Source organism: Myxine glutinosa, chromosome 1, assembly GCF_964187855.1.
Source record: "Myxine glutinosa chromosome 1, kmMyxGlut1.1, whole genome shotgun sequence".
Classification (NCBI taxonomy): Eukaryota; Metazoa; Chordata; class Myxini; order Myxiniformes; family Myxinidae; genus Myxine; species Myxine glutinosa.
The window spans coordinates 276,922,572-276,948,730 of NC_136261.1; the positions used below are offsets into that span (position 1 = coordinate 276,922,572).

A 26,159-nucleotide genomic window follows, 5' to 3' on the forward strand; every position below is an offset into this window, starting at 1 on the left:
TGAGTGTCTCTGCTTCTATGTCCACCATGGTTGCGCACCAGTGACTAGATAATTACAAAGCAACAGCCTGAGCTTTCATTTGGCTGATGTGGAAAAAAAAAAACGATTCATAACTTGGTTTTCCCCCCATCCACACCAGTCATGTACATCTCTGGGAGGTGGGTGGGAGGTCTTCATTGCTGGCATAAGATGGTTATTTTATCTTGTCTGTAGCCCTGCCACACTATGGACATTTTGCTGTGGTAACATGAACTAAAACTGTCATCTTTTTCCACCCATATTCCCTGTCATCGCTTTGATCAACTATTCATGCTGATCTTGTGTTTCTTTTGTAATGGCAGAATCTTCATCCTCAGAAGATGAGTCGACAGGAAAAAAACATGTGCAGGTGAGATTTCTACAGAGCAGTACGTTGAATCGCCACCTAAAAGGAATAGTCCCCATTTAGTGATGTGGATATGCAAAAGGTTCCATCAGCACCTGTGTTGCTGTGAATGATGATTCTTGGTTTAAATTTCACTTCTGCTTGCACATCATGCAGTTTTACTTGCCTTTCATTGTCTTAACTCTCCCTTTATACAATTGTGTTAAGGTGTGAGAGTAATGATCATACTTGTCATTGTTTTGCTCACTCCCTCCCTGACACATGTGAACAAAGTTCATGAAATATCCAGCACTGCCTGAAATATAAAATAATATATTTTGGGTTCAATAGCATGGTGAAGTCAAACAAAGTTTGAGTGCAGTCCATGAAGTAAGGCCAAGAGCTCCGGCCAGATAAAGGGTTTTCTGTCGGCCGTCCAGCCACCAGGTACACGGGGCGGTTTCCAAAAAAATATTCAAAGCAAGAACACCAACAGACAGTGTTCCATTGCTTGGAAAGTAATGAAGGCAAGCTGTTCTGCTTGTTTCTCCACTCACCGATTTATGGATGTTTCACAACTGTGTATTTTGTAATTTGAAAAAATATGAGATATAACTCTTGCCAAAGCAAGAAAACTTTCTGGTGCATTTTCCCATTGCTCATCACAGTTATATCCAAAAAACATCAGCAGTACGCGTGCATTTGCATGTGATAGTGTGTGCAAAAATGTCGACTATCCGAAGTCATTTACTCTGGAACGAGAGACGCCTATGTCTGGCGAGCAACGCATCTGCAGAGGTTGGCACCCTCACAAGGATTGATGACGCTTGAACGTGTTGCTGTTCGCAAACACGATTTATGACACAGGGGCGATGTTGAAACAATGTTTGTACATGCACACTGCTTCTTGATTTAATATGCTGTGAGAGCTTCAATGCCATGTGAAGAATTCCCTATCATAAATGGCAGCCTGCTGTTTTAACTTTCATGGACCACTCTTTTAAATTTGGACTCTCAAATTGGCACACAATGTACTGGCAGGGGACAAAAAAAAATTGGAAACGTCAATATAAAGTCAATGGGATGTGTTCGGCCAGTATGGCGTGTGTGCGCCTTGGAATAGAGCCCAACTGCATCTGGAATTCTGCAGGAGGGATGTGGCACCATTCTTCCACAAGAAAGTCAATCAACTCACACCTGTTTGATTGAGCTGTCTCAGGTGTCATTCCAGAACATCCCATAAATACTCGATTGGGTTCCGATCTGCTGACGAAGAAGGCGATGAAAAATGGATAAAATCAGCGTCATGCTCATGGGGCATTGTTGTCCTGGAAGACACCCCCCCTCCCGGCAGGACAGAAATGCTGCAACATGGGGTGAAGGTGGTCACTCAGTACCATTAAATAACGTTTGGCATTGACCTTTCCTTCCAAGGGAATGACTGCTCCCAAACCGTGCCAGAAAAATGCGCCCGCATCAGAACCCTTCACTGTTGGAACCAAGCACTCAGGTTGGTGGAGTTATTTAGTTTGGCGCCACACGTGCACTCGTCCGTTTTTCGAGAACACGGTGAAGGAGGATTCATCTGACCATATCACATTTCTCCTCTGCTCAGTAGTCCATTGCTGTGATCTTTGCACCACTTGACTCGCAAACATGCATTGCCATGTGTGATGAGCGGTTTGTGCACTGCAACCAGACTACGCTATCCCACTGGAATTCTCGGCGCACCGTTTTTGATGAAACTGGCTGCTTGCACCACAGGCTGAAATTTACAGTCTATTGATCTGTGAGATCCTCGCTCGCCTGTTTTCCCTTGCACTTCAAATTAATGCACATATATCACTATCCTAGAGTGTGCACTTCCGCCCACTGCTGCCCTTTGTTTATGTCTTTCCCTCAGAGTTTCAGGCCGACATCACCTTAGACACCGTTGCTCGTGAAACATCAGCAAGTTGAGCTGTCTTTGTCACTGAAGCTCCTGCCAAACGTGCCCCAACAATCACCCCTCTTTCAAATTCACTGAGGTCTCCTCTTGCAGCCACGCTCGCCATAATTATAGGCAACCAGGCCTGTGTAGCATTTTTATACATATGATCCGATGTATGATCCGATGTATGCTGGGATGTTATTTGCTTGATTAACACGAGTCACACCTGTGTGAAAGCTGATGCTTTCAATATACTTGGTGTCACTCATTTACCCAGGTGTTTCCATTTTTTTTTTTGTCCACTGCCCTGTATTTGGCCAGATTTTTAACAGCACATTTCATGGTCAAACCGGTGTAGTGCAAAGCAACATCAAACTGCCAAAAAAAAAATTGATTTTTAAATAAAATGGTTTTTCTCATGGTCATATACTATATATATATATATTTTTTTTTTTTAAGGCTTTGCTGGCCTTAAATGTGACAAACAGTTGCATGTGACTCCACCTATTAGGCATTAGCTTTACAGAGCTACAGCCCCCTTGGGATTGCACTGCAGCCAATACTGGGAAGATAATTTAATTCTCAATTTTATAGACCCAGAATTGTTTTGTGTACCACAGACGGGTTAATGTGTGGCAGGCAATTTCCTGTTTGCCAGGATGCATGAAGCAATAGCTTGTATTTATATATGACAGCTTGATGACCACAAAATGCTCACATTTGGAGTATAGTGAGTACATGTGTTAAAAGTTTCTTCATAATGGGTAAATTAAGCACATACCAGGCCTTAGTCATTCGTTTTGCCCTCTGAAGGTCCTCAAATATATGCAGCTACTTTGAACTTGATTCCTGAACCCAACCCACCTATAACTGCGCGTGGTGCTTCACAAGGGGTGTCATTCCCCGGATGAACGTTAAACTGGGCCTCCCGTCTGCTGGCATTAGTCAGTGGATGTTAAAGATCCCACGGTGTTTTTCCCCAAAGAGTACACTAATTATCACCGGCCCTGAACAAATTACAAATTCCTACCCTGACTACCCTGACTACCGCAACGGAGGCAACGGAGGCAAAGACCCAATGTAATTTTTGCCATTAGATTGTTTTAGCAGTGCTGAACCTCCCTTTGGGAAGCACACCAGAGAGACAGAAGTAAGGCAATGGGGTTATAAAAGAAGATACTGCAGCCGCCATTCAATCGTAGCACTATGGCCCGCTGGATGCTGAGACGCAGTGTCAAATAATTAAAAGATAACCTGTCATTCAGTTTGAGTAGAACGTCGCCTTTATTTGTGTGGATATCTGTCTCTCAAAACTAATGTTGTCCATTGTGTGCTAGGATGAATGGGAAATTGATGAAGACGAGGAAGAACAAGATGTGGATAGTGACGTGGAAGAAGGAGACAACGAGTTGAGGAGCGAGAATGCCGAGGATCAGATGGAGGATGAATGATATCGTTTGATCCACAGTTTGATCTGTGGTTGACGTGTTTTCTGCAGCCTGTTGTGTGCTGGTTCCATCGTTCTGTTGGGACTACAAAATGACTCATTACTGGAGCACAGATGCTGGAGAAAACAGAGTTTTCAACATGCAGCCTTACAGCGGCGGTTGGATAGATTTATCTTGGCGCTCACGGATGTGGTGACACGTGCCTTCAATTTGGTGTCACAACACTTTAATAGCTTTTGGATGAGATATTCCAGGCCACATGGTGTGGTCATTTTGCCCTCTAAGGATCCTCGGTGATGTACAGCGGCCTTGAACTTGGAGCGGGAGGGGACTCAAAAGTACCTTTGGTGGACATTCCAAAGGAGATGTCCCGTCCTTGATGCATGCGGCCGGTTTTATTTGTCCTGCAAGTTTATCCCCAAATGTTGTTTTTTCTGGACTATCCTGATTTGTATCTTTAATGTTTCATGCACCTCTCCCATTTCTTTCCTCCAAATTATCTGCACCAAAACTTTCCATGTACTGGCAAATCCAGTGAAAGGATTCGCAGTGTGTGGTTTTGTTGCTCGTTTCGCCGTTCTTTTTTTTTTTCATTTTAAACTATTTTCATTTTAAAGGATGACGCACCAATTAATTGGCCTTGCCCGATTCTTGAGATGAATTGCCGGCAGGGTGAGTCACTAAAACGTGATAGTGTTTTGTAACTAGTGTTAAAAAATACTTTGTTTCATTTCCCCATGCTTACAGTTGTCATAATCGATATAAACTGGAAAATGTTTAAAATGATAAACCTATGCGGATTGCTGCTAGATCTACTTTGCTTTCCCTTCCATTTTTGTAAAAGCCGACTTTTACATCTCTGTAAATAAAATTCATTTTGACAACTTAAATGGGATAAATTCAAGTCTGTTTCACTTGTTTTCATGTGCCATTGTTTGTCGTTTGGGATTTAAGATTTCATCATCCCTGAATCGTTGTGGGTCGGTATGGAATTTGTACCAATGCTTATCTCGTATGCAAATATTGGAAGGAAAGTAGTTTTGCAGTTTTTATTCCATGCATTGTGTATTCCATTAGCTTTTTATTCATACTGTCCGTTGGCCTGTTCTGCACTTGCTGACAGACCTCATCTTGATGCGAGTTTGGGAGGTTGAAGGCTAACGTTGAGATTGTGGAAGCACCAGAGAATAAAATGGCTCCTCAATCAGACGACCATTTTGAAGGCTTGTTGGATTGGCCTGTTTTGTCTTGCTATAGTCCAGCGGATTAGCTCAACATATCAAACCAATTGTTCATTTTTTGATAAAAGCACCAAAATTGGCACAAGCATAGAATATTATATACTAAACAATTTCAGATATGGAGGCACTTGAAATTTTACCTCTGTCGGGCAGGGCAGCCATTTTCCAAAATGGTGGCCATATGGCATTCGCAATATAGATATGCCGCTCTAGATGTCACTTTATGATTCTAAAAGTCGTTTTAAAGGTGTAAGTTGGTAATACTATTGCACCAGAATATCAGAGGGTTACATTGTCGTGAAAATCAAGCGCAGACACGACTTTCCTCAGTGTAGGCTTTAATATCATTTAGATCGATAATATCTCCTGTAACAATACATGCAACAATAGGCATTTAATCAGAGCATTTCAAGCACAGCAAAGGTAGCTTCGATATAACAATGGTTCGCGCAGCGCAGCCTTTGGGGCGTACATACCATTCAACTACTGGATAATGTCACAGTGAGTCCCGCCGGAGTGTCCGCACGCCCCGAGTGTCCCGGGTCTTATAGACGGCCCCCCCTTTTTCGTGGCGAGCATCCCTGGGTTCACCTTGGTATAATTTCACTACATTCTCCCCGTCGTTAAAACAAGACTACCGCTCGGCAGTTCGCAGGCAAGCATCAGCAATAAATGAAAGGGTCACGTCAATCCACGTCAGTCAGTCCACCCGTAGCGGTCGGGCTGGCGAACCTCCCTGCCAGTTCGTGTTCTGAATCTACCGGGCACGGCGTCCCCAAGCCCGGAGTCCCCCGCGTCGGAATAGCCGCCGGAGGTCGGAGTCGGAGGGGGCGCCCCTGCGCCTTCGGGCACGGGAGCGGGGGACGACGGGAGTAACAGTGGTAGTTCCATAGGGGAAGCTTCGATAGAGTCCATAGACTCGTAGACGGGTTCGTCGATATCCCTGTCGTCGTCCCCACATGGGGCGAGATGGCGAACGGAGACAGTAGACTCGCGGCCATCCGCCGTTAACACGCGGGCATGCTCGGGATTAGCCTGGAGGACCTGCACCTTGTCAACAAGGGGGTCGTACTTGCTAGTGCGAACCGCTCGTTTGAGATAGGCGGGCCCCGGTTCAGCGAGCCAGCTGGGTAAAGACTGGATACTGCCGGAGCTTCTAGGGTGGTGGAACAGTCGTTCGTGAGGAGTCTGGTTGGTGGCAGTACATAGGAGAGCCCGGATCGAGTTTAGAGCGGCAGGCAGCGACCACGCCCATTTATCGAGGCCTCGGCCGAGGGTCCGAAGGCTTAGCATGACGGCCCGCCATATAATCCCATTAAAGCGTTCGATCTGTCCGTTAGCTTGGGGCCGGTACGGGGTGGTGTAGCTCGAAGCGACATTATTTTGGAGCAAGTAGCCCCTCACTTCCTGGGACAGGAACACCGCACCCCGATCGGTATGCACGTAGGCCGGATATCCGAACATAGAAAACAAATTCTGAAGGCACCGAATAACCGTGGCAGCCGACATATCCCCGCACGTGTAAGCAAAGGGGAATCGGGAATACTCATCGACGATAGTGAGCAGATAGCGAGAGTTGCTCGACATTGGCAGCGGCCCTTTGAAGTCCATCGCCAAGCGCTCCCACGGTCTAGTAGCCCTAACGAGTGTCCCCAGGGGAGGGCTATAAAAACGCGGTTTGAGTTCCGCACAGACCGCGCAATCACGGCAGATGCGGCGGATGTCCTCCATCGAGTACGGCAGATTGCCCGCGCGCACAAAATGCGCGAAGCGCGTCACCCCGGGATGACACATAGTGCTGTGCAAAGTGCGCAGCCCCTCCAAAGTTACGACCCCCGCGCAAGTGGCCGGCCTCGATAAGGCGTCAGCGACCAGGTTATCCTTCCCCGGGCGGTATTTGATGGTGTAGCAGAAGTCGGCGAGTTCGATACGCCAGCGGGTGATTTTCTCATTCTTAATGCGCTGAGCATGTAAGGTGTCGTACATAAACGCAACACTCTGTTGGTCCGTGATAATTTGGAAACTCCGCCCAAGCAGATACGGCCGCCATCGCCGAATAGATTCGACGATCGCGTACGCTTCCTTTTCGACGGACGAATGCCTCCGCTCGGCGGAGGTGAGAGTCCGCGAGAAGAAAGCCACAGGGCGGCCTCCTTGGGAGAGGGTCGCCGCTATCGCATGGTCCGAGGCATCACTCTCCAAAACGAAAGAGGCACTCTCGTCAATCGTTGCGACAGCGGCGCCAGCAATGTCGACTTTAAGGCCCTCGAAGGCCGCCAGGGCGGCCGGGCCCATGGGGAAAGTGTCGCAGGCCACGAGGGGGCGGAGCTTAGCAGAGAAATTTTGCACCCACTTCGAGTAGTGGGCGAACAGCCCTAGAGCGCGTTTCAGCGAAGCCCGATCGCTAGGCGGAGCCATATCGAGCAAAGGGCGCAGACGCTCCTTATCTGGAGAGACGGAGCCATGGGTCACGGTGTACCCCAGAAGGTCTACCGTGCGTAGAGAGTATTGACACTTCGCCTCATTCATGGTTAAGCGATATTTCCGCGCAACCTCGAGGAAGCGTTTTAGATTAGCGTCGTGATGCGCCTGGTCGTACCCACAAACCGTAAGATTGTCCAGATAGACAAAGACATCCGTCAAATGCTCCTTCGCAACGAGGTCATCCATAGCTCTCTGAAAACAAGCGACGCCGTTCGTTACCCCAAAAGGAAGTCTCGTGAACTGGTACAACCGCTGACCCGATTCAAAGGCCGTAAAGACGCGATCAGCCCTAGAGATGGGGACTTGATGATACGCACTACGTAGATCGAGAGTGCTATAAACGGAATACAGGGCCACCTGGCGTACCAGGGCGTCCATCCCCGGTAATGGGTAGGCATCCAGCTGTGTAAAGCGATTAATCGTTTGCGAATAGTCGATTACCATTCGCCTGCGGTGAGCCTCACTCCGCACCACTAAGACTTGGGCCCTCCACGGAGACCTACTGTGTTCTATGATACCGTCCTTCAAGAGCAGGGCCGTTTCCTCCGCAATGAATTGCGCGTCCGCGCGAGAGTAGCGCCGCGATTTGATGGCCACAGGGGTACAATCAGTGGTCAGGTTGGGGAACAGTGAGAGTGGCTCCATGTCCTTTTGAGCGAGGGCACACACAGCGAGCGTGTCCGGCCCTCCGAAGTCCATCTCTAAACGACCATGCCGCTTAAGGAAATCAAGTCCTAACAGAACGTCAGCGCATAAGGCCGGTAATACCATGAGATACACGTCCGGGAACGTGCGCCCATTTATCACAAGTTTCAATCGACACGCCCCTTTTGTGCTCAACCGAAGTCCCTGAGATGCCATGAAGATCCGGCGGGTTGTCCCGAGAACCGGCCACCCATGTTGTCGCACGAGACGCTGATCAATAAAACTATCCGTGGATCCCGTATCAATTAAAGCTTGCGCAACAACGCCCGCGACCATGAGCGGAATGAAGGCCTGCGCTAGGCCGGCAGACCCGGCAGGTATAGTTCCGGCCGGGCGAGAAGATCGCGCCTCGCGGGTGGATCCCACGCCGGCTGCAATCCTTCGGGCCTCAGCAGGAGCATTGAAGTCAGTTGGCTCTTCGGTAGTTTCATTTGCCAGAGTGGGTGTGGAGTAGTCGTGAGAGAAGCCTCCAGACGGCGCTCGAGCCACGGGAGAAAGTTCACAGCCATCTGCAGAGTCATATGCCAAAGCGGGTGCATGTAATTCGCAAGAGCTACCGCCAGATGGCGCTCGAGCCACGTGAGAAAGAATTCTGCCATCTGCAGAGTCATATGCCAAAGCGGGTGCATGTAATTCGCAAGAGCTACCGCCAGATGGCGCTCGAGCCACGTGAGAAAGAATTCTGCCATCAGCAGCTGGACATGCCAGAAGGGAAGCATGTAATTCGCAAAAGCTGTCATCAGATGGCGCTCGAGTCACGTGCTGCGTTTGCCGCACCTCGAGAGGCAATTCCAAAGTGGGCGCATGTCGCTTGTTTGAAGGAGGCGTTTGCACGCCAGTCAAGGTTAGATGCTTTGTGACCGGTCGCGTTTGCGCCATTTGTTTCGGCGGCCCGACGTATCTCACCAAGGTCGGGCGAGAAGCCAGAGGCCCGCGAGGAGGAGGGCGGCTCATCAAAGCTGTGCAAGGCGCCCCGTCCGGTGCTCGATCCATTGGTTCAGCGATGAGCACATTCAAGGTCGCTCGGGAATGCGTGCCCCGGGCGGCCTTTCTGCAGACTTTTGCAAAATGGCCTTTAGTGGAGCAGAGGTGACAGGTCGCCTCTCGGGCCGGGCATTCAGTCCGGGGATGCTGCCGATTGCCACAAAAATAACATTTTGCATACCGGGCAAGCCGTGGCCGGGCAGCGGCAGCTGCAGTGAGGCCGGATGCGGAGTCCGCTTCCGGAGCACCCAGGGACTCGGCCGTCGTGGTGGTTGGGTCCTCCTCCGTATCCTCGGCGATGGCCCTCTCGGGTCGCGCGAGTTGCGAGGTCCCCGCCACGACTCGTGGGTTATCATAGGCGGTCAATTGTTGTCGAGCATCTGCATAAACGCGCGCCAGCCGTAGTGCCTCTGTAAATGTCAGCTCCGCGACCTCCAAGAGACGCAGCCGCAAGACTCCAGAACTAATTCCGGATATGAATGCATCTCGGAGCAAATCGTCTTGAACTTGCTCATGAGTCCGGACGTCCTGCACACAATCTGCCAATAAATAGCGCAACTCCTGCGCATAGCGATCGATCGATTCAGACGGTTGCTGCCGTCGCTGAGAGAGTTGATGCCGGCCGTGCACAGCGCTCCGTTTCTTTATGTAAAGGCGCTTCAGCTCGGCCAGGGCCGTATCATACGTCACAAATCGAGAAATGGTCTTGTACACAGTGTGATGGACCTTGGACTGTAAGACGGACAGCCGTATCTCAGCGGTTGGCTCCGTCTCGTGAGCAGCGAAGTAGTTCTGCAGCGTGTTGAGCCAGTGAGCAAACTCCGATGCAGATCCTTCAGCCAGAGGGTCGGCACCGAGAATCGGAACCACGATCATCTTGTGGTCAGCCATGGCGAAATAAATGATATTAAATGTCGTGAAAATCAAGCGCAGACACGACTTTCCTCAGTGTAGGCTTTAATATCATTTAGATCGATAATATCTCCTGTAACAATACATGCAACAATAGGCATTTAATCAGAGCATTTCAAGCACAGCAAAGGTAGCTTCGATATAACAATGGTTCGCGCAGCGCAGCCTTTGGGGCGTACATACCATTCAACTACTGGATAATGTCACAGTGAGTCCCGCCGGAGTGTCCGCACGCCCCGAGTGTCCCGGGTCTTATAGACGGCCCCCCCTTTTTCGTGGCGAGCATCCCTGGGTTCACCTTGGTATAATTTCACTACATACATAAAATATATATGGCTGCTATTTTTCAAAATGGCCACCATTTTACGAAAATGGTGGCGATTTATTGAAAATTTCAGTGCTAACTCAATCACATTACAAATGAATTTAATAGCGACCACAATCAACCTAATAATGTGTTACATGTCTTTGCAAAGTATGGCGGTGGTGGTGGATGGTGGATATTGTGATAAAGAGGTGGCAGTTGCAGTAATAGGTGAACCGATAGCACATAATAGCGACTAAGGCACCTAGTTAATCATGTCAAAACGGCTCAAACTTGTGGACACATGTGCATCGCCTGCATATCAACAGCCAGCTCATACAAACTGGGAACTTTGTGTTATATGCCAGGAGCAAACAATGGAGTCGCTTCGATGCCCGGCACTGTCGAAATGGTCAGACATTGGAAGAGGGTACAAGTCACTTGCTGATAACCTTGGCAAATTCAATGAACTAAGACAGTTACCAAGAACATTGCAGTTGGACAGAATAGATGGTGGTTCTGGTATTGAAGCTTCAATGGTTGCCAACGAGGCTAAGTGGTATCCCACACGCATGCTCCGCTACGACAGTACAATGCTGCGAAGAGCAGAGAAAAGAACGATGCCAAGTGTAGCAACTACGTCGAGTGGAAGTGGTGATACTCCATGCAAACGGACTAGATCGTGGCCTGCTAGCACAGAAACAATTGCAAGCGAGCCTTCATGCTTCTTCTGTGGACATTTGGCTGGTAATGATGGCCTTCATGAGGCTTCAACATTTCAGATTGACCGCAATGTATGGGCAAGTGCAGCAGTTGTTGAGGATACTGAGCTATTGGCCAGGCTCAGTATGGGTGACATGGTGGCATTGGAAGCCAAATACCATACAAAGTGTTTGCTGGCCCTATACAATCGCGCAAGAAAGGTCAAGACAGATGCACAGCAAGGGACATATTCCAAGAGATAGATGGCTTTAATCAGAATTTTAGGTAAATATGGTTTGACAACCATTTTCTATGTAAAAAGAGGTGCTGATTCCAAAAAAAAGCAGTCTTATTAATCCCAAGTAAGACAAAATTGCCATTTTGGCCTTTTTGACCCAAATTTTGACCGTATTTGGCCAAAATCCACTTTTCTTTCTGAAAAATGTAATTTTTACCCAAAATTAATGTGTAATATATCAAATGAAAGCGCTTTACATGTAGAATACAGATTTGAAGTCAAAATGGAGATAACTGATGTCGTTTTTGAGATATTATTAAAATTGGCCACATTCGATCAATTTTTTGATTTCAGTATTGTGAGTATAATATATATATTTGTACGTGTTTTATTTCAGATGGATGATCGTATAGAAGTGCCGTTGCAGTGTGTGCTGCATATGATTGGTGATAAAGAACACGATGGTGATGCAGTGGTTCTATTCGCTGAACAGACATGGGGAACAGCTGCTGACATAGCCCAAGCCAGAGAACAGTATCAGAAGAGATCAAAGTACCTTGTTATATGTCAATCCATTAACTTTGAAGCTGAACCACTGCCTCACTATGGCTTTCACAGTGGCTGTTATAGTAAATTTACAGCTTATCAGATACAATCAAAAGAAAAGAAAACATCTTCTGATAAAGATATTACTGTTGAAACAAGATCTATGGTGGAGAAACCAGCAATGGCAGCTATCTCAAGTACTGGAGTGCTGGAGAAAAAGTATTTTCTGCAAAGGTCCAAACCGCAAGCATTTCAAAAGCGGTTTTGAAACGCTAGCTCCATGTGAGACTATACAGGCACAGGACAGTATTATAAATGCTGCAAGTCAGCAGGAAGACAAACAGTTTCTTTGTGAATATGAACACATTGACTTTGTAGCTAAGGAAGTTAAGTACCATAATACGTGCAGAGGCAGGTATATTTCTAAGGGTGCCAAGGTCCAAACAAAAGATGAAGCCGCAACATACGCAATCAAACGAGAAACTGCTTTCATAAGATTACTGTTATATATAAACTCTGAAATCTTTCTGAAAGAATCCTCAAAGAAATTGGTGGATGTCAATGAAACCTACACTAAATTCCTTGTAGAAGAAGGGTTTAAGGAGCCTAACCCAGAGCCATACCATATTTTGTCCAAAATCAAAGAATATTATGGCAGTAAGCTTCTGGTTGGCCAAGAAAGTAAAAAACAAGGTATCTATATCTCTATTGCAAAGGATGCAATGGACAACGAAATAAAGAATGTAGCTTTGTTCCTCAGAGCGAAGATCCAGAAGCTCAGTGAGAATAACACTCTTCCAACCCCCATTACAGTAGAAACGATCCTTGAAGGTCAGTGTACGAATATACCTGCTGAACTATCAGTGTTTTATCGGATTATGTACACTGGCTCAAAAGATGAAGCCAGTGAGAGAGTTGAGCGTTATATTGAATCATCAGCTGAAGATGACATCTACAAAGCTACTGGTGGAAGAGTGAAGCCATCTAAACACATATTGCTTGGAATGGGCTTGAAGAGTATTACTGGTTCCAGGAAGGTTCAGGAAGTTGTTAATCACTTCGGCCACTGTATAGGATATCATACTGCAGAAGAATATGAGACTCAAATTGCTGCCAACATTATTGAGAAGAAACAAGTTCTTCCCGATGGCCTAGAAGTAGAACCAAGCAAGGGACTAAGTACGAACTCAGCATGGGACAACTATGATGAATCAATGTATCATGACACACAGGGCATCTGTATCCAAAATGAGGTTCCAGTTACATCATCATCATCAACAGAAACAGCGACAACATCCACTACAAACCCACCATCAATTGCAGCATCAGCATCATTGTCTATGAAAGCACAAAGCAAGAGAAGTCTTGAAATACCAAATACAGAACTAGAACCAGTGAGAAAGAAACTCAAGATATCACAGTTTTCGTTTGATATACAAACCATGGACAATCCTGCAAACTACAAAGCTTGTGTTGCGAGAGATGTTGCATGGACAATATCTTGCAAAACAAACAAACAAGTACCAATGTGGTCTGGCTGGAACTCCACAATAACCAAAGATGATTTACCATCTCAAAATATAGGCTATTTATCAAACATCGGAGCCCCTCCTACACAACATGATGTAGTGAATGAAACGATGAAAGGAAATGTGACCCTTGCTGAAGAGTGTAAGGAAGATTTCATTGCAACAACCTATGACTTGGCTATAGCCAAGCCAGCATCTCAATTGCAGGACACAATGCGACCTAAGTTTGACAATGTCTTCATTTGCTTTGGGGCTTTCCATATTATGATCCGTGATCTGTCAGCAATGGGGTACCTAATAGATGCATCAGGTGCAGCCCACATTTTAATGGAAAGTGGTGCCCTCACCAAGGGTTCCCTCAATGCCTTTCTGTCAGGAAAATACTACAATCAGTCAAGAAGAATGCACGTGCTCCTAGCCACTGCTATGCGGATCAAGCACATTGATTTGTTCTTGCAACTGCAAGAGCCAAATGACAGCTATGCACATTTGGTTGAAGCTCTGAAGACTGTTCAGGCATTGCCGTCACCTGAGAGGATGGAAGATTTGGAGGAAAGTGATGATTACATAGCATTCATGACAACCTATGAAGGTTTTTGTGATGAGACCAGAGCTGGTAAACATGGTGTTAATGCACAGTTCTGGAGAAACTACATTGACATGGTTGATATCTACATGCTGTTCAGTAGAGCTGTCCGAACAAATGATGTGGATCTTTTCATCGTCATGCTTGGGAAAATGATTGACGTTTTTTTTGCTGCAAGTCGCCACAATTATGCGCGCTACATGTGCTTGTATTATCACAGACTCTTGAACATGGATACTACCCATCCTGGCATTAGGCAACAACTTGAAAGCGGCACTTTATCAGTGAGGTTGTCATCCAATTCCTTTGCCAGACAACCAGTGGATCAAGCACTTGAGAGTACGATAAATGCAGATGCAGCTTCACGACAAACTGGAATAACTTCTTTCCATCATAGCCAAGGAGCAACCAGGCGCTGGACAGTTACTAGATCAGCTAGAAGCACCATAGTTAGGCATCTGTTTGAAAAAGCAGCAATAAAGAAGGATATAAATCCAAGCCATGAACACGAAAATCGAAAGTCAGTAAATTCCAAATAAACTTGGAAAACATTTCCCAGATTATTGATACTACTATGAATCCTTTTGTTGAGTCCTTGCTTGAAGACACCAATCTCTACTGTATAGCTGATGGCAAGAAAATGCCAGATAAAGTAAAAGATGACATGCTAAATCTCTTCGTCTTGGGGAAGAAGTGGAAAGATGAGTTCGTCCAGGAATGCTTTGATGATCCTACCAGGTTTGAGAGGCCACTGCAAAGAAGAAAAGTAAGCAACTTTGCCAGTTCTGCTATCAAAAGCAAAATCCGAGGTAAAGATGAAAGGGTTGTTGAGCTGAAGACAACACGAGACTTGATGGGCAGATTGGTCTATCTTGCTTGTACCAGAAATATTGAGCTTGAAAAGGTGTTTCCTTTTCCACTTACCCCAGTCCCCTCTCCTTGGCCAGCATTTTTGGCACAGTGAAGAAGACACCTAAGTACAAACTCTCCAAGCACCTTGACGATTTGATTACACACACAGAGCCGACAGTGGTTAATACATTTCTTCATGATGCCATGTTTATAATCCAGTCATTGCCCACCAACTTGCCTCATAATTTTGGGAAAGTAGCAGAGCTGGTTCTGAAGATTATATGCAGTACACAGGCAGATGAAATACACTTTGTCTGTGACAGTTATGTGAAAAGCATAAAGAATGCTGAGCAACAGGCAAGAGGTGCAAATGATGGATCATTTAACATCACTGGTGCAGATCAGTTAAGTCCTAAAGATTTCAGATATGCCTTGAGATCACCAAATTTCAAAACAGCACTTATCAAGTTCTTCATGGAGGAGTGGAAACTTAACAATTATGCAGCTATCATAAAACAAAAAAAAGTTGTTGTTGCACATGAAAATCAGTGTCTTCAGTATACAGCTACGCTAACAGGAAATGTAGAACACAATGAGGTACCAGACTACATATGCTCACATGTGGAGGCAGATACTAGCCTGGTGTACCATCTCAGCACAGTGTCAGAAGCATCACCAGGACAGAATGTCGTTGTCCGTGCAACAGACACTGATATCATGGTTATCCTCCTCTATCATGCCAGACAACGAAAGGTCAATGTGTGGATGGACCTTGGACATTCTGGTGATAACACTAGAAGGTACGCCCATATCACTGCACTAGCAAACCACATTGGTCCAGTACTTTGCGAGGCATTGCCAGGATATCATGCTCCGACAGGATGTGATTACACATCACCCTTCTTTAGGAAGGGAAAGGTGAATCCACTGAAGAAAGCTGAAAAGAGTCCTCTCCATCTTGAAGGCTTAGGCAGTCTCGGAGAGAACACCACCTTTGTTGATGATGACGGCCTTGTTGAACAATATGTCTGTTCACTCTATGGTCAGGGAACATTATTATCTGTGAATGAGGCAAGGTTGAGAATTTTCCTGCAGAAATACAAACCGACCAATCCAGACAGTCCATTGGAGAAAATAAAAGGAATTGATGCAGGCATGCTTCCACCCTGCAAAGATGTTCTGGTACAAAAATTGGCACGGTGCAACTATGTGGCATATCTCTGGAAACATGCACATCTAAGAGATCCACTAGAGATTATTCAACCCACAGATCATGGCTGGAAGGAGGTTAATATTCAACCCACAGATCATGGCTTTCACTCACTCACCGCAGGCAGGTAGGTGGTCTTTCTGTCTTCTACCGACTCCTCTCCGGCCTTGCTCCCCCAGCTCTCTCTGTGCTCTGTCCCCCAAATATTCCTACAGGTCGCACAAGATCTGCCAGCAAGCCTCTGATGGTTAAACTGCCGAAATCTCGGCTCTCTGCTCACCTTCACTCTTTCATTCCTCTTTTCTCCCGCCTCTGGAACAAACTCCCACACTCCCTTCAATCCCACTCCTCCCTCCAGGTCTTTAAAACAGCTGTTCACCACCATCTCTTATCTTCCCCCATACAAAACCTTGATCTCTCCCACCCCTGCTAATTCAGCCCAAATCCACTTTTTCGAAATACCAACTTCGTGTGAAGATGCAACGTCTTGTGTACAACTTTTGTTTGCCTTCCCCGACGAAGTCGCCAGACGCATGTTTACGGGTTGTCCATCTGGCTGTCCATCCGTCCGTCATAGGTTTTCGTTGCCACAATAATTTAAGAACAGCTGAAGGGGTCCAAGTCAGACTTGGTGCAAGTATGTATCATGATGCAAAGATGAACTGATTAGATTATGGGGTCAAAAGGTCAAAGGACCTGTTCGGTAAAAATTCTGTTACCGATCTAACTTGGGCACCGGTGACTCCAATCTGCCGGTGCAGATTACCGAAAAATTGCAGATATCTGCCTACGCCGATTACCGGTTCCAACATCAGCCCAGCACTATTGAACTCACTTTTTAGCTCACCTGGAACGAAGTTCAGGGGAGCTTATGCGATGGCGCGTCCGTTCGTCCGTCCGTAAACAATTGCAACTTCTCCGAAACCGCTGATGGGATTGTGACCAAACTTGGCAGAAATGATATTTGTTGTGTTGTGACTAAAGTTTGTTCACGGCATTAAAAAAATCGGGGTCGAAGGTGGTTTACTGGGGTAAAAGTGGGTCCAGGTTTGACCCCACAAAATAAGAATTTGCTTTCTTCTCAAACTACACACAATACTTCGATGAAACTTCGCCACAACCTCAATCACCCATGATGTACCAATGTTTGTTCAAGGCATTAGAAAAATTGGGGTCTTAGGAGGTATATGAGGTTGGGGGAGGGGTGGGGGTTTCCCCCCAAAATAGGTATTTTTTTGTCTGTTAGTTTAAAGTCTTATGATTATGTTAGTATGATTCTACATGCTGCCCTGTCTTCTAGAAACCATTGAAATGCGTTTAAAATACCTTTCGTCGGTGCAATATACTGTTTATTATGGGGTCTGGCAGCCAGAGTGGAGACCGTTTTGATGGGCCAGATCTGGGGCAGGAGTGGAGGCTGTCCTGCTGATGGAGCCGGAATGGAGGCCATTTTGATGGGCCGCATTTGGAGCTGGAGGCCGGGCCACAATTTTTTTTTCCTCCAGACATGTGAATTGGGCGGCTCTCATTGGTTCAAACTCGCGTGTGACGTCACATCTTCATCGACGTCTTGTCCCAATTCCCTCTTATTCAATCATGGATGCAACTTCACGATTTTGTTGTGGTTGTATGGAGGCTATTTCGGTCAACTTCTAAATGTCCAAAAGGTACGTTCCAATTGTCCGTAATTAATTGATGTAGTCACGGTCCAATAATACGTAATTAATAGACATACTCACGTGGGTCGACCGAGGCTTCACCTCGATGAAGGTTCACCGTCCTCCCATGTTTTTAGTTTATATGCAGTGCATATATAAATATCGAGTGAATCAAATAAAAATTGAAGATCTATGTGACCTATTGATCTCAGAAACAATAGGCTTCTTGCTTATGACTACCGTTAACAGGTGGTTACGTTTCGTGGAGATAAATAATTAAAAAAACCAACGACGTCATGCAGAGCATGATGCTTACGAAATCCACCCTTCACACTAAAAAACGTTGCCATGGATGCATCAAATTGTCCATTTCAGTAAGAACGTTGAATATCTTAATCAAAGCTCAGGTCAATTGGATGAAAATTGAGTGTTTTTCAGATGAGAATTTATATTAGAAGTTTGACCTTGCGTTGACCTTTGACCTTAAAAAGAGTTTCCCTGATTCAGTGATGCTCGAGACTATTTTCTTCAATCTACAGGTTAATAGGATGAAAACTGATTTATCAGATGAAAATTGATGATTTTAGAAGTTTGACCTTGAGCTGACCTTTGACCTTTTGACCTCAATAAAATGTGACCTGTAGACGATTGACATACAGACAAACACACAGAATAACAGACCAGACCAACCAATATACGTGCGTATCTTCGATTATGCAAGTAACAAAGAAACTGGTGTGGTGTACAACTCGATGTTTCCACCTAGTGGGGAGTGCAACTCAATGTTTACACCTGGTGTGGTGTACAACTCAATTATTCCACCTGGTGTGGTGTACAACTCAATGTTTCCACCTAGTGGGGAGTACAACTCAATGTTTCCACCTGGTGGGGAGTACAAATCAATGTTTCCACCTGGTGTGGTGTACAACTCAATGTTTCCACCTGGTGGGGAATACAACTCAATGTTTCCACCTCGTGGGGAGTACAACTCAATGTTTCCACCTGGTGGGGAGTACAACTCAATGTTTCCACCTGGTGGGGAGTACAACTCAATGTTTCCACCTTGTGTGGTGTACAACTCAATGTTTCCACCTGGTGGGGAGTACAACTCAATATTTCCACCTGGTGGGGAGTACAACTCAATGTTTCCACCTGGTGTGGTGTACAACTCAATGTTTACACCTGGTGTGGTGTACAACTCAATTATTCTACTTGGTGTGGTGTACAACTTAATGTTTACACCTGGTGCAGTGTACAACTCAATTATTCCACCTGGTGTGATGTACAACTTAATGTTTACACCTGGTGCAGTGTACAACTCAATTATTCCACCTGGTGTGGTGTACAACTTAATGTTTACACCTGGTGCAGTGTACAACTTAATGTTTCCACCTGGTGTGGTGTACAACCCAATGTGTCCACCTGGTGTGGTGTACAACTCAATGTTTCGACCTGGTGTGGTGTACAACTCAATGTTTCCACCTGGTGTGGTGTACAACTCAATGTTTCCACCTGGTGTGGTGTACAACTCAATGTTTCCACCTGGTGTGGTGTACAACTCAATGTTTCCACCTGGTGTGGTGTACAACTCAATGTTTCCACCTGGTGTGGTGTACAACTCAATTGTTTCACCTGGTGTGGTGTACAACTCAATGTTTCCACGTGGTATGGTGTACAACTCAATGTTTCCACCTGGTGTGGTGTACAATCTCTGCTTTGGACTGGCAGGATGTCCTCGAGGTACTGCACACTCGCAAATAAGTTATCCAACCTGTTCGAATCCCGACCTAGCTGTAAACTCACATCCCGGTGATTCATCCAGGTGTGTGCCATCCCATCTTCCGGAATTACATGGTGGACGTTGAAGACCCCATGGTCTCCTTAGCAAAGAGTAGGTGAGCTATCACCCAAATCCTGTCCCAAAAATTCCAAATTGTTTCCCTAACTTCGCATCCCACGTCCTAATGGAAGGACGTGCAAAAGGGTCCACCCCGCCCTCTAGCTAGGTATGCGAATTAGTGTGCAGTAGTTGTCGTGATGTCCCCTTCACGTACGTAATAAATATATGAGCCTTATGGGCAAGTAACGGTCGGTGATTTAAAGTCACCCAGAGTGTGCAAAATTGATTTTTAAACTGCGAGTCACCACCAGGGAGCGAAGGAGTTACACGAAACACCTTGTGAAGGTTTTATTCTCACAATTGTTTGAACGGACGACAAATGCATTTCTCGACATGTCGCATTACACCTGCTTTCACGGGTACCACCTGTCCGGACTTTCCTGTACCGTTTAAATATGAGGAGGGATGTAAAAGTTCCGTCCATTAACAAAGGGGTAAAATCGCTTCCAAAAATCCATCAATTTCGTTTTTAATAAACTTGGATTTCAGGTTGTCCGTCCGTCCGTCCGTGATAGGTTTTCATTACCGCGATAACTTGAGAACGGCTGAAGGGATTTTAGTCAAACTTGGTGCAGGTATGTATAATGATGTAAAGATGAACTGATTAGATGTTGGGGTCATGAGGTCAAATGCCAAAGGTCAGAGGTCATGTTAGGTAAAAATCTTGTTACCGCGATAACTTGTGAACCAGTGATGGGATTCTGACCAAACTTTGTACAAGTATGTATTATGATGTAAAGATGACCTGATTATATTTTGGGGTCAATATGTCAAAGTTCAGGGTCTGTAATATGTCTATAACTTGAGAACAGCTGAAGTGACCTAATTCAAACTTGGTACAGGTATGTATAATGATGTAAAGATTAACTGATTAGATTTTGGGGGCAAAGGTCAAAGTCTGTAATATGTCTATAACTTGACAACGACTGAAGTGATCCAATCCAAAGTTGGTGCAGGTATGTATAATGAAGTAAAGATTAACTGACTTGATTTTGGGGCCAAGAGGTCAAAGGTCAAAGTCTGTTATAGGTCTATAACTTGAGAACGACTGAAGTGATATAATTCAAACTTGGTACAGGTATGTTTTATGATGTAAAGATTAACTGATTTGATTTTGGGGCCAAGAGGTCAAAGGTCAAAGTCTGTTATAGCTCTATAACTTGAAAACGGCTGAAGTGGTCTAATTCAAACTTGGTACAGGTATGTATAATGATGTAAAGATTAACTGATTCAACTTTGAGGTCAAAGGTCAAAGTCTGCAATAGGTCTATAACTTGAGAACGGCTAAGGGGATCTAATTCAAACTTGGTACAGATATTAAATTTAAATCCCATTAAATGATTCGATTTAGGGGTCCCAAGGTCAAAGGCCAAAGATCAGAGGTCGTGTCAGGTAAAATGTGATAACCTGTGAACAGCTGAAGGGATTTAAATTAAAACTTGGTACAGGTATGTATAATGATGTAAACATGAACTGATTACATTTTGGGGGTCAAGAGGTCAAAGGTCAGAGGCCGTGTCAGGTAGAAATGTGATAATTTGAGAACAGCCAAATGGATTTAAATCAAACTTGGTACAAGTATTGTAATGATGTCATAATGTGGGCAGAGGCACATCAGTCGACGTCGTGACATTGAAGAGTGCTGTTCTAGTTTTATACATAATTTTCAGCATTTAGACAAAAGAGTGACAATTTTAAAATGGTTACCGGTAACAATAATTGTGTTCATGGATACAAATTGGACTCGTGGAAATATAGCAAATCCGAGAAATATCCGTGGATGAGATGTCGGGTTCGTACCATTACAATTGTCGTGACTGTGACTGTGAGTATAACCGAACAATGGCTGCCTTAGTTATAACACACACACATGGACACACATGGACACACACACACACACACACACACACACACACACACACACACACACACACACACACTGACACACTGACACACATACACGGACAGACACATGCCCTTTTACCAATAGATGCAAAAATCTCGTATAATTCTCTTGCGGCCCTGGAACCGAAGAAAAATATATATATATATATATATATATATATATAATACCGTATTTATAACGGCACTCACTGCCCTTACCCTGCAGCTCCCACCCTCCTTCATCCTCCTACCAAATTTGATTAATAGTAAATACAGTATAATAATTTTAAACCCACCCTGTGTAATCACAAGCCCCAGAGATGAAATGTTGTGGTGAAGATCCCATCTGTGTCTCACCGTGCACCCTGGAAAAGATGACGAGCGCATCACGGACCCTGGACTTTAGGTTAAAGAATAATTAGAGGATGTAATAATAACCTTCCCTCACTGACGGGGATGATCAATGAGTCCCGGGTGGGGTCGGTTGGATTGCGCCATCCAAAGCACACCCCCAGACCTTGCACCAGTCCACGTCCAGGTCGGTTTGCCATACAGAAATCTTTTTGGGACGAACTGAGAAATTTCTCCAACTCTTTTTTTGTGCAGAGGCTTTTTTCTTTCTCGCAGATACATTCATAAATACTCTTGGCTTCTTTTAGAAGTTTTATGAAACATTTTAGGTAACAATCATTATGTCGCACACAAGATATACTTTATTTCATCCCGACACGGCAGTTTACTAGGGTTTCTGCACATGCGCACCGAGCATGATTTACGTCATTTCAAAAGTTCCGTATTGATCATCATATGTGGAGTGTGACGCCTTCCACACTTCACATTTGTGGTTAAAGAAGTTCGAGCGATCTTCAAAGTGGGATTGGGATGGGAAGGACGGTCTAAGATGAGGGGATGAGGGCGAAAGGCAGCGGGAAGGGAGTTTATTTTGGGTAATCGCGCACTTTTTGCATATTATTATAAAGATACAGGATGACCTAGAGGTACGTGTATATAATATTTATTTTATATATATATGGTATATAAAAATAAGAAGACCTTAACACATCTCTCGAAATCCGGATTGGGCCCGTAATTGGAGGGAATAACCAATTAACTCTCACCTAATCAATTATCCCGGGTGGCTCGGATTATCAAATAAATGAACTATCTATCATTAACGAACTAAACAAAGCTGCATAAAAGCATCCAATAAAAGCTACACAAGATAAGCCCTTTGCTGTTTCAAACGTTACCCGGGTTCCTCTACAGCTGCAGACATTCACTAGTACATACATGAGAATCCCAATGTAACACATGCCCCTCAGTCACCATACCAGTTTCATCACTTGTTGGCAAATCATCAACAACATCCGAGACAAGGAACTGAGAGATATAGAGGTGAGAGAAAGAGAAAAGGGGTCCAGTCATGCCCCTCCATACCTTGTGTCAGCTCAGTGAGCTGATGTCCCCAAAAGCTTGAATTCAATGCCTCTTTGGTTCCTGGTGCTCCCCTGCTCAGTGTGTCTCCGAACCGCCGTGTCCCACCACGCTCCCTGGGAAAGATGACGAGCGCAGCACGGACCCCGGACTTTAGGTTTGGGTGTCAAGACACAAGACTGTACCCACAACCAGGACAAGCCAAAAACCAAGACAAGGACAGAATGACTCGAGGGCCAAGAAGAGGAATCTCTCAGATGAGGCAGAAGTCAAGCTGAAGACTTCTCTCTTTCTTCAAGTCGGCAATTGCAATTGTCAAGACGAGCTCGTGTGCACTCACTTATATTACGTCTTTTCCCCTCCATCTCCGCATGGCCCCCCATCGATGTCATTGAAGGAGTCACAGGTGTCAGAGGTGCACTTGTCTTGCTCGATTGGTGAGTCAGAGCCCCGATCTCTGGTGGGATCTTTTCTTTGTTTGTTGGATACTGGTTTTGTTTCTTGGATCTCAGTTTTGACGCGCTTCCAGGATTTAATTGAAATATCTACCTCTGGATACTATCCTCCATTTGTAAAAGACAACCATACACCTCCTGATGGAGTACTGTTGCCACATTTGGGCTGAGCGCCAGACTGTCATCTGCCCTTATTAGACGGGCTCCAGAAGCGTGTAGTCAATTTGGTTGGAGTAGAGCTCGGCTGGTCTCTAAAAGTACTTTCACATTGTACAGAGTGGCCACAAAGACCCTATGCATGCAGTTGGAATTTATCTGTATGCTCCCCTCCATTCTCTGAACAAATGTGAATTTTTCTGCATGTTCTTCTGTATTTGTTGAATTTTTCTTCAAGTCTCGATCGGAAAGCTCATTAACACATCCAGGCTGAAATGGCTTCAACCTCAGATCCTTTTTCATTCTTTTTTTGGACTTGAGCGTGGAACGCCTAACTCAGAAGATCTTTTTCGACATGATTTCAGTGGTGATCTCGAGCAGGACGCTTCAATAATGTCCACATGGCGTTGATGTGATGCTGCACGTTCAGAAACGCTTCAAATCAAGGACACTCCCTGTTGAAAAAGCCTTCTTGTCCCATGCCCGCATCGTGTCGGGCGTAGGAGCTGGCTTATCGAACTTCTGTGAAAATATTGTCCTTATGTCTTCAAAACTTGCTCCTTCTCGTGCGTGGTCGTGAACCCAAACACAAGTAATCAGTCTCTTTTCTGTCGTGTACTCACTGGTGTCCGTCATACTAAAGCCGCACCTGGAAATAAATAAAACAAATACGTAACAGAGGACACACAATTATGCATAGGGACTTTGTGGCCACTCTGTAGGTATGTTGCTACTCTAAGTTTGTTTTACAGATATTTTCATGGTAATTGATCTACTGCTCTTTTCAACTTGATACCTTCTGTCAGAGTCTTTGGTCCGGAGAATCATCTTGCCACCATTTCACACCTATACACTCTGGCCATACTTACGTGTAGAATGAAGAGCTATGTAAATACGTAGCTCTTTTACACCTGCTGCATCATTTTGGAATTATTTGCTGGTCACTTGCTTTCTCACATCTTATGATCCATTTTCTTTCAAGAATAATGTTAATTTCTACCTTCTTCATCTTTCATCGTTCTTCTTTTCTTCTCTTATCTTGTAGCCCGACACGTTTAGTGGCTCTCAACCTTGTTTAGGGTGAATATCAAAAAAATAAATTTTTTTGGGTGTTGCCGAAGCAGTTTCTTGCCAGAGACTATCCTGGTTTGGTTTGCCATACCTTCCCAGCATCGTTTGTCCTTGAGATGTCTCTACAACTCGATTGAAGTCCACTTGTGGCCAATTCAATTGATTGGGCATGATTTAGAAAGAAACACACCTTTCTATATAAGGTCCCACAGTTGACAGTGCATGTCGGAGCAGAAAATCTACCATGAAATCAAAGGAACTGTCCGTAGAATTACAAGAGAGAATTGCGAGGAGCCATAGTTCTGGGGAAGGGTATAAAACAATTTCTATATTGTTGAAAGTTCCCAGGAGCACAATGAGCTCCATCATTAGGAAATGGAAAGAATATTGAACTACCTAGACTCTTCCTAGAGCTGGCCGTCTGAACAAACTGAGCAACAGGGCAAGAACGACCTTGGTCAGGGAGATGACCAACAACCAATGACCACACTGACAGAACTACATAGTTCCTTGGCTGAGATGGGAGAACCTGCCAAAGGTCTCTGCAGCACTTCACAAATCTAGGCTTTATGGGAGAGTGGCCAGACGGAAGCCACTCCTGAGAAAATGGCACATGAGAGCATGCCTGGAGTTTGCAAAAAGGAACGTGAAAGACTCAAAGCACGAGGAAAAGGATTATATGGTCTGATGAGATGGAAATTGAACTTTTTGGCCGGAATGCAAAAGTGCAACGTCTGGCAGAAACCAAGCACAGCTCATCTTCCATCTAACACCATCCCTATCGTGAAGCATGGTGGTGGCAGCATCATGCTATGGGGATGCTTTTCAGCGACAGGGACTGGGAGTCTTACTTGTAAGGATGAAGGGACCAGTGAATGGAGAAAAATACAGGCAAATCGTTGAGGAGAACCTACTTCAGAGTCCAAAAGACTTAAGACTGCAGTGAATATTCACGTTCCAACAGCACAATGACCCCAAGTATACAACCAAAGCAACGCTGGAATGGCTTCAGAACAAGAATGTGAAAGTCCTTGAGTGAAAGCCCAGACTTGAATCCCATTGTGAATCTGTGGAAAGACTTGAAGATTGGTGTTCACTGACGCTCCCCATTCAACTTGACAGAGCTTGTGCAAATCTGCAAGGAAGAATGGGAGAAACTCCCCAAATCCAGATGTGCAAAGCTGATATAGACATACCCTATATGAGTCGAAGCTGTAATCGTTACCAAAGGCACTTCTACTATTGACCAAAGACGAAGTATTGACTCATGAGGTTGAATACTTTTGTAAATTCGATATTTCTGTATTTAATTTTTAATAATTTTGTAAAAAATTCCAAAAATAATTCACAATATGTGGTATTATGTGTAGATCAGTTACAAAATAAATCTCATTTAGATCTACACACACGTCCGGGGTCTGCCAAGCAGGTACGTAAGACATCGGCCATTATAAAGCTCGCAGTGTTAGTGTGAGAAATCTCTGAGGATATCCCCGAGACTCAATAGCTCAGTGGGCTGTCACCGAGTAAGTGATGAGGTCCGTAGGTTCGAGTCCCGGGTTGAGT

At 45.1% G+C, this 26,159-nt stretch overlaps 1 protein-coding gene and 1 long non-coding RNA gene across 3 annotated transcripts in view; one reads left to right on the forward strand and one right to left on the reverse strand.

The window, feature by feature from the left end:
• The window catches only part of WDR43 (WD repeat domain 43), a 118,459-nt gene extending 113,508 nt beyond the window's left edge, over window positions 1-4,951 (forward strand). For both annotated transcript variants that reach the window (XM_068132612.2, XM_068132621.2), the window contains 2 exons: window positions 342-388; window positions 3,632-4,951. In XM_068132612.2, coding sequence (XP_067988713.2) covers window positions 342-388; window positions 3,632-3,745 — 161 coding nt within the window. In that variant the 3' untranslated portion in view covers window positions 3,746-4,951. The remainder of the gene's footprint in view (window positions 1-341; window positions 389-3,631) is intronic.
• LOC137437994 (uncharacterized) lies at window positions 3,555-15,574 on the reverse strand. Its single transcript, XR_010986627.2, has 2 exons — window positions 15,445-15,574; window positions 3,555-3,817 (listed from the first exon to the last, which is right to left on the reverse strand). It is a non-coding gene; the product is annotated as an uncharacterized LOC137437994 (long non-coding RNA).
• Window positions 15,575-26,159: the final 10,585 nt, after the last annotated feature.